This window comes from Leguminivora glycinivorella, chromosome Z, assembly GCF_023078275.1.
Source record: "Leguminivora glycinivorella isolate SPB_JAAS2020 chromosome Z, LegGlyc_1.1, whole genome shotgun sequence".
Classification (NCBI taxonomy): domain Eukaryota; kingdom Metazoa; phylum Arthropoda; class Insecta; order Lepidoptera; family Tortricidae; genus Leguminivora; species Leguminivora glycinivorella.
This window is the reverse complement of record NC_062998.1, coordinates 49,010,755-49,028,340: the sequence shown is the minus strand read 5'-3', so window position 1 is coordinate 49,028,340 and position 17,586 is coordinate 49,010,755. Positions and strand designations below refer to the sequence as shown.

General features: G+C 38.7%; 1 protein-coding gene across 1 annotated transcript in view; it reads right to left on the bottom strand.

Annotated features, from left to right (window-relative positions):
* Positions 1-17,586, bottom strand: part of LOC125240671 (arf-GAP with Rho-GAP domain, ANK repeat and PH domain-containing protein 2) — a 48,910-nt gene that overhangs the window by 29,395 nt on the left and 1,929 nt on the right. The window contains exon 2 of the mRNA XM_048148678.1: positions 13,743-13,935. Coding sequence (XP_048004635.1) covers positions 13,743-13,935 — 193 coding nt within the window. The remainder of the gene's footprint in view (positions 1-13,742; positions 13,936-17,586) is intronic.

Below are 17,586 nucleotides of genomic sequence, written 5' to 3'. Positions count from 1 at the left end.
ACAACAGCTTCCATGCGCGAAGCTATAATTGATACCAACGGGTAAGTAACTCAAATTTCTGCATTTAATTCACTATCCAAACAATTGCCAATAAGTCATATAATACTCATATCATTATCAGTTTTAGTATCAAGAGCATCTCCGACAAACGGTATGTTCAAAATTTTCTGCAATATTTCCTCCTTGCGGTACTATAATAAGATAGGCCGATATTTCATTCGTCCTTGAGTATATAATAACCTATCAGTCATCGCGTAGTCGTTGCCAATACCGAGATTGCCGGCCTAGTGCCAACGTTACCTGCGTAAACCGGTTCCTAAAATCGACCATTAAACCACTATCGAGGTATACTAGAGATTCCAGTACATAATGACCTTTTGTGTGACTGTCATGTCAATGGATATGTGTTCGAAATTTAATAGGGCCAGGCGTATTCACAAAGAAACATCGGTTTATTACTGAAGTGAGTATGCACACACATACGTATATGTAATCAATTTCATAGTAGCATAGTAATATCTCTTCTCTAAGGGTTAATTTACATAGTAGTGCGAGAACTCGTATGCGTTTCGTTACATTGCGGCATTTTGACTGGGCTGAATTGGAAGTAACCTCAACAGTCCGCAATGTACTAAAATCGCATGCGAGTTCGCGCACCGTGTAGACGGGTCCTTAGCCTGCCAAGTCAGTCGTAGATTGTTGTCGTGACTGTATTTTAAAAGAAAATTAAAAACATCACGAACCGAAATGTGTATGCTCCCTGAAGAATGTAAAGTCTGTCACTAGAAAAAAGCGGCAAATTCAAAAAGTGTACGCGTTAATAATTTGTATATAGTCCCATAGTAGAAAAGTTGAATATCGCGCCTTTTTCTATGGACAAGTTTGAAGTCATAGAATGCTTACATTCCGCATAATGCGCATATTTTGCACTCTTTATTATTTACTTTTGTTATCGTTTTGTTATTGCACAACTTGGAATTTTAACAAAGGGTTAAAGGCTATCTAGCGCTCGGTTTCTCTGAATACTAAAATGGTAGGCTATCAATGCAGCAAACACTAAAAGAAATATTTACCCACTTGCGGAAAAGTAATAAAATGATTTTAATTATACGCTAGCATAACAATTTCCTACGAAATATACTTGATACTTTATTGATTATTACTACTAGTACCTTTCCGTTTCTTTAACGGTGGAATTTTAATACATGGAGTGGAGTTTTTTCCATTCTCGGATTTATTTATTTTTTGTATGAATAGGTAGACGTTTGACCACGACCACACCTGATGGTAAGTGATGATGCGGTCTACGGTGGAGCACGCTTACCTATGAGATACCAATTTATTTGAATTAAGCTGGTAACAGGCGTTGCATGTATAGTACAATAATACGAAAGTTATTACTTATATTATATCTCGACGAATAACTTGTTAAATTAGTAGGTACAAATAAAAATGTTTGTACAAAAATCTGTGTTCACAACTGCCCAATTTTTTTTATGCGACGAGCAGACAGGTCGCCTGGTGTTAAGCGATCACTGCCGCCCATGGACACCAAAAACACCAGAAGTGTTGAAGGTGCGTTGCCGGCCTTTATGCATATTGCATCGGATGCTGATACGCAATAATATGTTATTCATATTCATCAAATGACATCTTATTGCCAAATGCATGTGGGATAACACATTATTGCGTATCAGCATTCTGTCATACCCAGCAGGGTTAACACATGATTGCCGCGAGAGTATGTCGCCGCGAGATAGACTACCCGTCCTTATGTCATTAATACAGTTAGAAGAAGACGTGTCATCTATCTCGCGACGACATACTCTCGCGGCCATCATGTGCTAGGCCTACAGATCATTACGATCGATATGCATATGAAGAAAGTTACGCACACCAACACCAAATATGTCATTTTTAATCTCATGCTTAACTTCAGTTTCTAAGGCAGAGTCAAATCACTCCTTGAAGCAAAACAGGTCGTCAGAAATTCAATATGAAATAAGCTATAAACCCTAGCAAAAAAGCTCAGACACAAGTACATGACGAAGGCCAAGTCTACACGAATCGAAACCCGTTTGGTACCGCTGCATATAATTCGCGCATTGTATATCAATACTGGGCCCAGGTAGATCTAGGTCAGATGCTGCACATACCGAAAGGGCCTATACATGTGCAGTTGCAGCGCTTGGGGGACGTTATGCAGTTCGCGTGGTGTGATTGGTTAAGTGAGGCGATGCTGAGTGAGCTGGGTACGTAGACAAAATGGACAAACGCTTACGATAATAGGCTACTTTACCCTTTTTTAAAGTCTGTCTCTGTCTAATTAACCGAAATAAAATATTACCATATTTTATTATGACCTACCTATTTATTACCCGTGTGGTAACGGGTTAAGAATTTCACCACCCCCTTTCTTCCCGTGGGTGTCGTAGAAGTCGACTGTGGGATATGGGTTAAATTGTGGCGTAGGCGAAAGGCTGGCAACAGTGGCAACCTGTCACTGCAATGTCACAATTTTGATTTCTTTCAACCCCTTTTTGCCAAGAGTGGCACTGAAACTTAGTAGTTCATGTGCTCTGCCTACCCCATTATGGGATACAGGCGTGATTATATGTATGTATTATGACCTAAAAACAGCAAAAATGTTTTTTAAAGTATACTTTTACGTAATCAGGCGAAAACAGTCATGTTAAAATCTATAGATTAAAATATCTGTGCATCAGGTCATTCTACTCGAAAACAACATATTCTGACTTTTAAGTATGGTATGAGGCTTAAAGCTCATTATGTCAGTGATTGTTTTGACATGATGTAAGTTCGAATTCGATGACGTCACTACATCGCATCTACAGCGTTTTCGGTGGCCAAAATAAAATAAAAATTACACACATTTTTAATCGAAAATACGTAGCAACATACACTTTTAATACCCAAAATCTATAAATATTGGTTTTTAACCCCCGACGCAAAAACGGAGGGGTGTTATAAGTTTGACGTGTCTGTCTGTCTGTCTGGGTGTGTGTCTGTCTGTGGCAACGTAGCTTCCGAACGGATGAACCGATTTAGATTTAGTTTTTTTTGTCTGCAAGCTGAGTTAGTCGGGAGTGTTCTTAGCCATGTTTCATGAAAATCGGTCAAGTACGTCGCAGTCGGGGGTTTTTTCAAAATTTTAATTTTGTGGTTAGGTTATATGTCAAATACTACAGAAGACAGTTATTTATTATGCCAAATTCGATATGAGTCTAACGTTATCTCTATTGTTCTTCCGTATTGGCGCGACAGAGCCAGACTGCGTTTCAATCGGCGTCTAGCGTCAATGTCATATCAGCTAGGCCGGCTGCACTTGTGAATATTTCAACTAAGACGCTTTATCAACCGATAGTTATCGTAATGGGAACATCTGAATAGATGTGTAAGTTTCAAGTCTACAATAATATTTGAAAAGGCGCTCGGATATTTTGTGTGTGACAACTGATAAAGAAGACGTTGGAGACTAAATCGCCTTTTCATACATCAAAAACCTGTCTGTAGGTGTGATCTGGCAGGCAATTATGGTCGCGCGATAAGTGATAAAATAGCAGGCCGTCCCTATCGCACTATTTGTAAGTGCGATAGGGACGGCCTGATATTTGTCCTGATTGTGTCTTAATAATTGAAGCATCCATTTTAAGGGGTTAAGCTATCTGATATTGGTACTTAGAAGTGTGGTGTTGTGTCTCTTACTAATAGCAACGTTAATAGAAATTAAAAAGTGGCAATTTAGTGTACCTATGTAGTTGTACCTATGTATGTAGTGTCATCCCTTTTTAATAAATTATTTAAAATTTCTTCTTCTTTAATATTTCTTCTGCGCATTGCACAGTACAATTTCTATTATAAACCACATGACATGTATTAAAAAAATTGCACTAGTCATAGCCATATTAATATTTAAATTGCTACTTGGAATCCGCTCTCTAGTGAGAAAACGGGACACTTTGGTCCGACTGTACGCCTGTATCCAGTATGAGGTGGATGACCCACAAACCAGTACACAAGCAATTGGAACACCTCCTCTGTGAAACGAAGATGTTGCTCCCGTCACGGAATCACAACACCGACTTCTTGGAGCCTCGTACAAGAATTCAAAAGTCAAAGATTCCCGCAGTTATCGAACTGTAGACCCTCTGACATTCGTATGAAGGTTTGTCTTACAAATTGAAGCATTCATTTTATCAAAGACTCCGTATAGACAGATAAAGTCTAAGAAAAAAACGTACCTCAGGACCATACAGAAAAAGGAACGGTGGCCTAGATGGAGTTACACCTTTGGGGAACGCACGGCTAGATGGCGCTAATATTAATATTTGACATTTTAACACATATCAAGCTAAGAATATGGGCCAAATTGTCAAAACTGAGGTTCAAAAGTTTCAAGTCTGTGTCAAGAGATGGCAGTCTATGTACTGTGATTAGGTACACATTTTACTTTGACAGTAGCTCTCTATAATACTCGATCCTCTTTGATTTTATAAAGTGTCTGTGCTGTTGTTAGTATGCTTAGTATGTGGTGGATGACCCATAAACCAGTACGCAAGCAATTGGAACACGTCCTCTGTGTAACGAGGATGTTGCTCCCGTCACGGAACCACAACACTGACTCATTGGAGGCGCACGGGGACGGTCCGTAATTTCTACAATTGGGTTATTTACAGCCCGCTGTTACTGAATTCTCCGCCGTGTTTTCTTGGGGACGTAATTGTAATGCTACTTCAGTCAGTTTCTTCAACTAAGTTGCTTTAGGTACCCTGACATTTTGCCACGGCTCATGATAACATGTGGTCGTTAGCAACTAATTGAAGGATTCGGCGTGGACTAAGGGACCGGCCACATCAGAGCGTCGCGTGTCTCGGGGCGCGCAACGGACGTCCGCGCCACGCCACCTAAGTGTAATTCAAAAAACGTCTCCTCAGTACATTTTGTATAGGAAGGACGTAAGACGCGCCCCAGGTGGCGTGGCGGCGGCGTGGCGCGCGCCGCGCCGCTTGGCGGCGCGTCTTACGTCCTTCCTATACAAAATGTACTGAGGAGACGTTTTTTGAATTACACTCAGGTGGCGTGGCGCGGACGTCCGTTGCGCGCCCCGAGACACGCGACGCTTAAGTGGGAACGCTGGCTAAGACAGACACCTGCCATCTGACCAATTGGATGAAATCTGAGAAGAACTAGAAAAGCCACAAATCGAGGAAAACATTTCCCGTACGATTTGTTTCCTAGGTAATAAGTAAATCAACAATTAATGAAAGCATGCGCGGATCCAGGGGGAGGTAATCCTTAGCTCGTACAAATGGACCACGTGGCCCCCCTGGGTCGGGCCCACTCATTGACCACGTGACACCCACCCCCTGAATACGAAGCTGTAACCGCCCTTGTGTAAACACTTTATATGGAAGATTACAAAACACATTTCACACAACAAAATGTACTATCAGCTGTATAGTACAAAGGCTGGCTGTTATCCCTTTAAGAGAAATATCTATGGAAAAAAGTGGAATTTTATTCTTTTTACTGGACACTGACAGAGACGTATGATAAAGCCACAGGGTTTAATGATCGGTGTTGAACTCTTGCCGAAATCACAACCAAAGGATACTGGTTAGTGCCGATTCGTCCGAGTTGCAATAAGGAACTGCGAATTAGCCAGATTGAACCATACCCTGCACTATAACTACTAGATTATGTTATATAATGTTAGTATAGCATGTGTCAACTGTCAACTGTCAGAGGCTAACAACACCTAATTGCGCAAAATTGATGTTACTTGCGCAGTTTTTTAAGACAAACTATTAGTTTTATTAACGCAAGTAAATTATATGTTAATATTCATTATATTTCAAAGAACATAGCCGTACGCAATACACGATTTAACGAAATCGACTCGATAGAGAAAAAAAAATGCAAAGATTGGACTTGAGTTCGTCATTAAACGGTTCTATGTCGTTCAATTATTCACTTAGTTGTCTTTGATTAAAGTTACAATAACAAAAATATACATATCTAGAATACTAACGAAACATATTGCACAAATAATGCATCTTTCTATTTTATTTTAATAGTTTTCCGTACTTTTCTTACCTAGCCGCCCTGTTTTAGTGACATCGCGCTCTCTCTTACTCTCATACGAATAGACAGTGTACGCTAGCTTCTATGTCATTGGCTGTTGTCAGCGTCTTAAGACACTGGTTCCACCAGAAACGAGTAAGCGACAAGCTATAGGCGATAAAACGAAGAAAAGATAGTCGCTTTCGTGTAAATAAAAGAGAGAGCGAGCGATTAGTATAGTTCATCGAGTCTCTTTTGTTTACACGAGATCGACTATCGGCCCAGCCACGACATTGGTCTAAGCGCGATAGCGGTGAGCGGCAGCCATACGTGCGAATGAAAAGCCCCATCGCTGTGTCTCGCTCCAATGTATCGCCGCCGCTCACCGCTGTCGCGCTTAGACCAATGTCGTGGCTGAGCCGTGAGAGTAGAGATCGTCACTAACACAAACAGTAAACAAACATAGAAACATCAATGTTCTATTTAATCATAACAATCCATCTCTAGAAGCTTGTCACATAAATGACTATTGTACAATTATAAGGTACTCTGTTGTAATACTTGTAATTATTTGTGATAATTATTATGAGAATAGACTCAATATTAGTTGCTGATTTCAATGGAATTTTCTTGATTCTTTCTCCAGCGTGCGTAGCCGAATGCAAACGCTCACGAAACGAAACGCTCGTAGATATCTATGTATCTCGCAAGAGCGTATTGGCGCGACAGAGTCAGACTACCTTTTGCGGCGTTTCGTTTTCGTTTCGCGTCGTAGAAATGCCATTCGGCTACGAACCCTGGCCTAAAAACCCGCAGAAGGCACTTTTATCATCAAAATTAAGCGATGATCGGCGATAAAATAAAATGTCATCGCATCTCTACACAAAAGCGAGTATTTTTTGTTCGTATTTATCACCGATAGCTCGTCGCTTTTTGGTAGGACGAGTGTCTTATTGTCTCAGATTGGTAAGTTCACATTTTTGACACATTTGTTTTGAAGTACGTTGCGATGTGGCTAACGCCGTGTCTTGCGTGGGCGACGGTCGCGCGACCGTCGCCATCGCATCGTCTACTTTTATTAACCGACTTCAAAAAAAAAGGAGGAGGTTCTCAATTCGACTGAATTTTTTTTTTTTTTTTTTTTTTTTTTTTGTATGTATGTTACTCGATATCTCCGAGAATCGTAGACCGATTTTCAAAATTTTTTTTTTGATCGAACGGGTATAACCCCGAGATGGTCCCATTGGCACCAAGTCGTGGTCTGATGATGGGATCTTGGAGAAATCGAGGGAACTCTTCAAATGTTATAGGCACATGTAATGTTTTTTGTGTATTTTTCAAAGGTGCACCAGTATTTGCGCCTGATGGTAATAATTTTATGTGGCTGAGCTGATGATGGAAGGTCAACTCCTCAATGGTTAGGAGTTTAAGGATAATTCTTTCACTACTGTACATGTATTCGGACTGATACATATAATATCACTAGGAACTACTAAAAATCAACTGAGCTGATGATGGAAGGTCAACTCCTCAATGGTTAGGAGTTAAAGGATAATTCTTTCACTACTGTACATATATTCGGACTGATACATATAATATCACTAGGAACCACTAAAAATCAACAAATAAATTAACTTTTTAACAAAAAATAAAACCGCCTTCAAAAAAAAAGCGTGTTACAAAACACGGAGAAACTAAAAAGCCAAAAATAATAAACCTTCGAATTCAGATTTCTTATCGGATTGCAATAATCTAAACACCCAAATTATAAACAAATCAATTATTTTTGGAGTCGGGACCAGCCTGCGTATGGTTGGGTAGGGCAAACAGGAAATAGCAAGGCGACGAACAGGTCTGGTACCGACTACAAAAATAATTGATTTGTTTATAATTTGGGTGTTTAGATTATTGCAATCCGATAAGAAATCTGAATTCGAAGGTTTATTATTTTTGGCTTTTTAGTTTCTCCGTGTTTTGTAACACGCTTTTTTTTTGAAGGCGGTTTTATTTTTTGTTAAAAAGTTATATCGATAAGTTTTGATTTCGTATGCGTCGCATCGCCGTCGCGCGACCATCGCGCGACCGTCGCCCACGCAAGTCACGGCGTAAGACGTATCGTTTGCCAAATCTAACGATTAATTTCGAATTGGTTGAATCGATTAGGCCCTATGTACAAGGAGGCGCACAAATATACGATTTCTATCAACTTACTGAAATGTCATTTGAATCGAAATGACAGACTGCCACAGCACTAGTTTAAAAATAAAACAGAATGTTACGATTACGACGAATTCTTTAAATTGCCGTTGACACTTTAATAATATGATAAATATGTGATAAATATAAATAATTATAACTGTATACTATAATTATAATATAGTATAACATAGATATTGTTTATACCAAATGAAATAAATATATTTTGAGTTTAATACACAATAATAACGTAATATACTATTTAGTACTGACATGTAACGATCTGTTATCAAATAAATTTCATTTCATTTCATTTCTTTCCGTCATCGTCATTCTAGTGCGTAAACTGCCGTACAAATAGTTTTACACCTACTGATTTATTTTTACGGATTCGGATCGACGTAGTGCGAAGTGCGAAACCGACTACTTCGACGGTTATCAATAAAATTCTAAACCACGTTTCAAAAAGACGAATGAGGAGGCACACTGACATTTTATCCCGCCAGGCGGCGCCTGTGCAAGTGTCAAGGCATGTCACTGTCATTCATATGTGAGAGAAAGAAAAAATATCTTCTCGCTCTCACGTATGAAATTCTTTATCTGTGTAATGGACTAATAGGCACGCCACAGACAGTCCTAAGAATTCATATGTAATCTCAAAAAAAGACTTGTATGCAATCTGTCAGTTCAATCTGAAAATTCCGTCAGTTTGAACTGATTTAAGATTATGAATTTTTAAGACTGTCTGTGGCGTGCCATAGGGTGGCATCTGTCATAATCTTTGAGTGTGCCTCCTTATTATAATGCTTACTGGCATTCGATAGATCCGATACGATAATGTGAGTAGATGATACAATAAGTACGCCTTAGACAAGATAAACAAAACATATTCGCTTATTGAACAATGACGACACTGTAATGACAGTTCTACGAACGGCTATCGCGCTTATCAATTATCATGCAACGCACCGGTTACGAGTAGCACCAGTTATATGTAGACAAATATAAATAGACAGAAGATATAAAGCAGGATCTAAATATCCTTATATCACCTGTACATCATGAGGCATATAAAAATGTACTGAAAGAGACAGATATAGCTACTCTATTCAATCTTCACTCAGTACCGTGATCGTGGTACCACTTTTTCTCGCCAACTTTATTAGATAGGTAACCCTTTATTGACACACCTCAGCAAAATATACAGCGGAGACAAAACAATTTATTATAAATAGAGGCAGACAACAGGCAGTCTTATCGCTAGAGAGAGAGAGAGAGAGAGAGAGAGAGAGAGAGAGAGAGAGAGAGAGAGAGAGATAGATAGAGAGAGATAGAGAGAGAGAGAGAGAGATATATCTAGACAATTAATGGTGACCAGCTGGCTTCAGTCACAGTCATATATGTATTGTCGTAGGTTATGGAAAAGTAACGCCATGGAGACGTTATATATCCGTCGTCTAGGGGATTCTAATATCTATGGTACAAGTTGGTAAAGTGCATGAATAAAGCTTTGTGTTAGGGCCTATAGCACAGTATAATAAAGAGAACTATCGTACAGTATGGCCACTCCCGCTCCCCGCTGAAAGTACCGCCCACCCCCTCTCGGTTACCTCACAGTTACCGCCTGTCAAAAACGCGAACAGTCGACCTGTCATAATGTCACTCATACAAGCATAGTACGCGTTCACCTACACGAGCTTAGACTGTGTGCTAGGAATGCGCCTCTTTCATATATTTGACCACCAGTGTCCGAGGTGTGCCTATAGTGAACACCGAGATAAGCAAATTACCCGCAATGTGTTAACACGGTCTAGATGTTTTGGTTGTAGGTTCAGTAGGTTGTGTCAATTAAATGGAGATACAGATATGGTGCGAATTTTTTTTCTTCGTATTTTTACGGAAACGTTAGTATTTGTAATGCTAGTTCGGTCAATGGCAGTGGTTCTTGTACTGAGAGAGACTGAAATAGCATGACACGTTCGTACGTTTCCGTAGAAATACGAAGGAACATCATTTCGCACTACATCTGTATACATTCTTAGTAGTTCATACAACATACATACATACGTTCGAAGCAACATCGTGTCATGTCCGCGGCCGATCGTAAGATCCAGTAGGTCGTAGTTTCTGAACAGTAGTCAAAAAGCAGTAGATACGGGGGATATATTCATTAGGTCATTTCTGATGGTCGAATGGCAACTGATCAGAAGTTGAAGCCCCGCGCGCGGGGCTTCATCAACGAGTAAATAAACACTGGGTGAACTGAATAAACACGAAACATAACACTGTTATTTACCTGACATTTACTAACTCCCTTATTCATAAACGTTCACTAAAGTTATCAAGCCGATAAAGTTCGTTTGTCCCTTTCCGACGTACTGGTGTGATAGAAAGAGACAAACGAACTTTATCGTCTTAATAACAATGATAACTTTAGTGAACAATTATGAATAATGGGGTAAATATTTACCTACATTCATAGTTATCTTCATTAAGAGTAATGGTAGCAATTTTATTGTACTGTCACTTTCAATCGGTTTATACTTAAGTAAGAAATTAGCAGGAAATTAACAAAAACATATCGTCACTACTTTTAAAAAATCTCGTATCTCACGCTGTTCCTCAAAGTTAAAACGCAGTAAGTCTACATGCATTCCATACATACTTACTACAATTTTCTTTTCATTGACAGACGAAGATACAAGTTTTTTTAAAAGTAGTGACATATTAATTTTCATTCTTTTCACCCTATTTGAAACGATGATCTTCACGTTTCACGATATGCCTCAAGAACAGACTTCACGATCTGCCTAATCTTGCGCTCGGCTGCCATCGGCACAGCTCTCGGTCCTCGGTGCATGTTATCATATCATTCGGAACAGTTAGGACGACAGCACATGATTAGATAACCCGAGGGGTGTGCTGCCAAACGGTGCCGACCTACATTGCAGCGCGACTATTGAAGGCTCAAGCCTGGCGCCCACGGAATCGGGCCGATTCGAACCGAGCCGTTCATATATTTACTATGAACGATGAATCCGATTCGACGTGTCGCTAATGGACACATGCTTTATAATAAATCGTCACTACTTTAAAAAAAAACTTGTATCTTCGTCTGTCAATGAAAAGAAAATTGTAGTAAGTATGTATGGAATGCATATAGACTTACTGCGTTCTAACATTGAGGAACAGCGTGAGATACGAGATTTTTTAAAAGTAGTGACGAAATGCAGAAAGCGAATTAATGAGATTTATGAGATTCGACTCGGCGAGCCTAGTGGACGCCAGCCTTTACTGCAAGTTCCACACCGACATATTCGTTAGCGTGTGCGTTACTTTGAGTGCATCTCGCTCTTCCTAACATATTAGTGCAAGCAGTCTAGTCTAATCGAATCGTTGACGAATCGAATATGTCAGTGCCCAACTGTTGATAAGGCCCCCTAATTTAGGAAAGGATGCACACAAAAATGGACTTCAATATTTCTACGAGCACAAAAACAGACTTAAGAAAAGATAAGAGTACTGATCTTGATTATCATTGTCACTTTAATACTGTAGGTATATCATTTATACACAGACATATTATCTACCAGTAAGATTTGAGGATTTTTCTAACTTTCTAATAGGTGCTCTTGTCAAAACTGGATTGGAGAAATTAAATTAGGAAATGGGTGAATCAACTTTTTCTTGCCTGTTATTGCCATGGTTACTTATTGCAAAGTTATGCTACTTAAACTATGCAAACATTTTTCAGTACACACAAAAATATTTTTCAGTACAGATGGTGTTTTTTTTTACGCACTAGTGCGAGAAGTGGTTCATTATACGTCAGGTCGAAACTTCGGAGGTCCATCTGTACTGAAAAACGTCGTTCGATACACGTGCGAAAAGGAAATTCGTAACTCGTGTCGATTTAAAACACTCCCTTCGGTCGTGTTTTAATTTATCGCCACTCGTTTCGGACTTCCTCTTTTTCGCACTTGTATCGAAATGTACTATTATGCAGTGCACGAAATAAAGTACCACATAATTAGAAGAAAAATATGGATAGTAGTTATTTTTAAACATAATTTCTATTTAATAAGTCAATGAGGAAGATGTAAAGTAAATGACTTGACCGTGACGTCACTCAGTATTTCATAGTAATTCCATATTAGCAAATCGTTTTGACAATTCATAAAAAGAAGCTGATTTGACTAGTAGGAAACTAGCCTATTGCCAAAAACATCCTTCAAATAATCGAAACCGTTATAACTGTTATAAATGCCGTTCTCTCATTGAGAGCAGTAGGCCAACACTGAAACTTAGTGCTTATTACCGCGCAATAAGTGCCATTGAAATTATGCATATCGTCACTACTTTTAAAAAATCTCGTATCTCACGCTGTTCCTCAAAGTTAAAACGCAGTAAGTCTAAATGCATTCCATACATACTTACTACAATTTTCTTTTCATTGACAGAAGAAGATACAAGTTTTTTAAAAAGTAGTGACGATATGTTCAATACAATGTCATATTTGTTTTGTACTTTCTCTAAGCCAATGTTGAGCCGAACTAAATTCGACTTAGTTTTAATGATACAAACTGGCCCCGTAGCGAAATGGCATTACGAAACGAAATCGAAACGCCGTAGAAAGGTAGTCTGGCTCCGTCGCTCCAATACGCAAGTGCATTCGGCTACGCACACTGGTTATTTCAATAGTATTTGTAAGTCTAGTCTGGGTGATAAGTAGATAATGTAAACATATAGATACATGTTCATTGTTTGTGTATACACTGTATATTTACGTTATGTATTTGTTGACAGGCTTGCTATATATGTTACCCCAAAACCAAAGTCACTTTTCAATTTTCAATTTTAACCGCGAATATTATAGATGCGAACAAAGTGACAGAAATATGTATACACGAATTTATTGCTTAAACGTTAAGGTTGTGGATACACATTTTTGGCACTTTTTTAATACCTTGTCTGTACCGTCTAATGACTAAGCATTTTGCTTTTTAACCCCCGACGCAGAAACGACAGGTTGTTGTCTGTCTGTTTGTGTGTGTGTCTGTCTGTGGCATCGTAGCTCCCGAACGGATGGACCGATTTAGATTTAGTTTGTTTTTGTTTGAAAGCTGAGTTAGTCAGGAGTGTTCTTAGCCACGTTTCATTCATGAAAATCGGTCCACTTATTTTTCCCGGTTTTTTTCTCTGCGATTATTTAATTCACTTACATAGTCTATCCACTTCTATCTGTGAGAACCATAATTGGCCTCCTGTTTCTATTGTACAGTCGAGTTCATAAATATGTGTACATTTTTTCGCCTTATTACATAGAGTTAAAGTGAAGAAATGTACACATATTTATGAACTCGACTGTAACTGTAAATAATGTTTAATGTGCTGTTGGTTTTCCAATAAATAAATAATAAATAAATCCGGCCATAGACAAAAACTCGCAAAGCGGCACTAACCTTCAAATAACACCACCCGCACCTAGTGAATTCGGCCGTATGCTTAGTCTGAAACTCGCTAGCGAGATGTACAGCTATCTTCTGCGCCCAGTTTCTTCTCTCCGACGCGCTGGTGCAGCTGAAGAGGACTTTTCTAGAAGAACGCGATCCGTTGCTCACTGACAGCTCGAGAAGGTACGAGTTGCTTGTTGTGCTGAAAACAAACTTTACGCTCACCAATCCATACTAATATTATAAATGGGAAATATGTGTCTGTTTGTTTTTCCGTCTTTCAAGGCAAAACGGAACGACGAATCGACGTGATTTTTTAGGCTACTTTTTGTCTCTTTCTGACCCCCTATTTCCCTAAAATGGGGGGTGGATTTGTATGGAGCATTCAGCAATTTTTGAATTTAATGCGAGCGAAGACGCGGACAAAAGCTAGTACATAATATGGAGAAGTGTATCTTGATGGGGCGAATGAATGGCAAACGTGCTTGGGGTGAAAGAGATGGACTAACTGTGTAAACGGCCAAGTCACACAACATCAACTATAATAATAAATAAATCGCAGAGGAACCTTAGACTTGGCATGACTTTGTCTAGATTTCATTACTTTTTAGAGATAAACAAGCAGCTCCATCAAGACTTGGCTATTTTTTTATAGAATGTTTTTGGTGGGATTTCACTTCTTTTTGTAGAAACGTGGGCATGAAATGAAGCGGTCCACCAAGTTGAATATTATTTGTAAAGGTGGTATGTCGATCTCTAATAGTTTGGTTGGGCTCTTGTGTTTTCTAATCAGGGTCACCAGGTACTCCAGATCTTCGACTATCCTAGTTTTTATAGTTTTCCCTTTATGTGGCCATTAAACCCTAACTCTACCAAATTTCAGCTCTCTGAGTTTATGGGAAGTACTAGTTCTATTCAGATGATCATGAGCAGGCATCGGACAAAAAGTGCGGATGACGTAAAAATGACGTAGGTAATCTTCTACACAGGATGTTGGTATTTAAACTTCCGTGTGACATGTAGTAACAAAGTAGTATTAATGAAGTAACAAAATAATCGTAAATAAATCTATGGAATTCATAATACAGGTAGGATGATGTTAGTGAATAAAATATGTATTCACGAGATTTGTTAACATAAAGTACGATTATTTGAAATTAATTGAAGGGATATTTACAAAAACAACATAACTGCTTAGAGCGGTTGACACTTTTAGAACAACATTTTTGATCGTGACAGGTGTCAACCAGTGTAGTCAGTTATGTTGTTTTTGTAAACATCCCTTCAATTAGGACTGAATAAATCTGTGGGAACCTCAGATAAATAGGTTTAAAACTCAAAGGTGGGAACAGTAGGTAAGATTAGTAAAAAACGTAACGTACGTACTTACTCATTTCAAGTGGCGATATCGTTTAATAACGAGGTTGATAAACAGATAAGTGATAATTGTTTATGAAAATCATAGATACTATTTAAAATCATCCTATAAGTGGTTTGACGTCATAGGCACTTTTTGTCCGATGCCTGATCATGAGTGAGTGAGTGTGATAAATGCGAAACTTTGCTTTCGCTTAACTTCGGAACTAAATGACCTACAGACTTGAAATTTTGGATTTTAAGTATGTGATTATAGATTACTGCATGACAAAAAATTCTGCGTTCTGGTCTTATCCAGAGGTTGTCAAATAGGGGCCTGAAAATGCGGCGAATTGGTTCCAATAAAGGATGGTACGGCAGTATTTGCTTCGCGCTCGACTTGGCGGGGGCACTGCCGTGCCCAAAGATTTTGGTCCTTTGTGACACAATCTATTCTATTACGATATTATTTTTAACCCGCGACGCAAAAACGACGGGGTGTTAAAAGTTTGACGTGTCTGTCTGTCTGTGTATGTGTCTGTATGTGGCATCGTAGCTGCCGAAAGGATGAACCGATTTAGATTTAGGTTTTTTATTTGAAAGCTGAATTAGTCGGGAGTGTTCTTAGCCATGTTTCATGAAAATCTGTGGGCCACTATGTCGGGGGGTTTTACAAAATTTAAATTTTGTGGTTTAGTACATTACATCAGAGGCCGGGAAAATGAGGATTTCCGGCCAAGTGGGTATATACGGCCGAGCGACCGTGCGAGCGAGGCCGGATAGGGATACGAGGCCGGGAATCCGTTTTCACGCCGAGGCATGTATAGTGCTTTTCTCAAACATACAATGAAATTTAAAAAAAATGCTCTAAAGGACAATATTTTATAAAAAAAAGTTACTTTGCAGGCCTAGGCCTAAAAAATAATATGAAATCCCTTTACAGTCCTCTCGAGTTGTTGCGCCCAAAAAGCGATACTTCCCAGCCCATTTTAAGGAACGTAAAGACAATATTTCATTGCATGTTTGAGAAAAGGTTATTTACCATAGCAACACATACTGTTCTCATACAATAGTGACTCAATAGTAGCCACATGCAGTTTACAAAGACGGTGACGTGCCTATTATTTTCTTCTCTTTTCTGGCAGCCTGTAAGTATGTTATTTTGTTATGGTCCTTTGTGACACAATTTACTATTCATTCTACTAAGACATTATTTTTAACCCCCGACGCAAAAACGACGGGGTGTTATAAGTTTGACGTCTGTCTGTATGTGGCATCGTGGCTCCCGAACGGATGAACAGATTTAGGTTTTTTTGTTTGAAAGCTGAATTAGTCGGGAGTGTTCTTAGCCATGTTTCATGAAAATCGGTCCACTATGTCGCGGTCGGGGTCGGGGGTTTTTTTTTCAAAATTTTAATTTTGTGGTTATTATGCAAGGTAATCCTAACGTCAGGTTTCAACGCAACGCTTTTTAATACGTAACATCCCATTTCATACCAAGATAACAATACAGCAAACATCTTAATGTCTGGTCAATGGTTCATAACAATTGATAATACTTAGTAATGAGACATCTAATGAGTAATAGACACATGTAATAGTAATGCGTCATGTGGTAGCTAATGCACTTGGGAGCATTGGTTATGGGGCACTTAATTAAGATACTTCCATACAAGCTAGCCCATGTTTATTGCTCTCAAGTATATGGATGACAAACTAATTTGTATTTATAAGGTAAAACTATACCTTCCTACTATTGCAATATACTTAAATGCCTACAAATTGATTCATAGAATGAATGATTGAATGAAAATACGTAAAATTTATACCTTTAAACGAGCAATTCTTGTATATTTATTTATATATATATACCGACGATCTCAGAAACCGCTCTAACGATTTCGCTGAAATTTGTTATGTGGGGATTTTCGGGGGTGAAAAATCGATCTAGCTTAGCCTTAGATCCCGGAAAACTCGAATTTTCGAGTTTTCATGCGTTTTTCTTTCACGTTTGTAAACGCAAGATATGGTCGTTAATTTCGCCGTCCGTGCATCGGTCGAGCAACTCGAGCATAGCTCAGTCGTAAGAGGTTGGTCTAATGTTCGCAGGCACATCGCGGGTGTCAGGGTTTCGAATCCCGGCTAGAAATAAAGCTTTTGTTTTATAGTAATATAATAAAATAGAAGTTTAAAAATGGGACTTCTGTTCTGGTTCTATAAATGTCTACAAAGACAAAAGTTTTTATAAATGAAAGTAGGTATTTTTTAGGATAAAATTGCCACTATCAATGTATTGTGTTTAATATTGATATTCTGACATAGTTGAGCGATGGACTAATGAATACAACCCAAAAGAAAGAATCTTTTATAAAAATAAGTACAATGGATTGACATAGATGTCATTTCATTCATGTGGACCTGTGGGAAAGTAGGATAGACCTTATTTCAGTTACAATCATATATTTTTATCATTGGAAAAATATTATTTAGACCAATT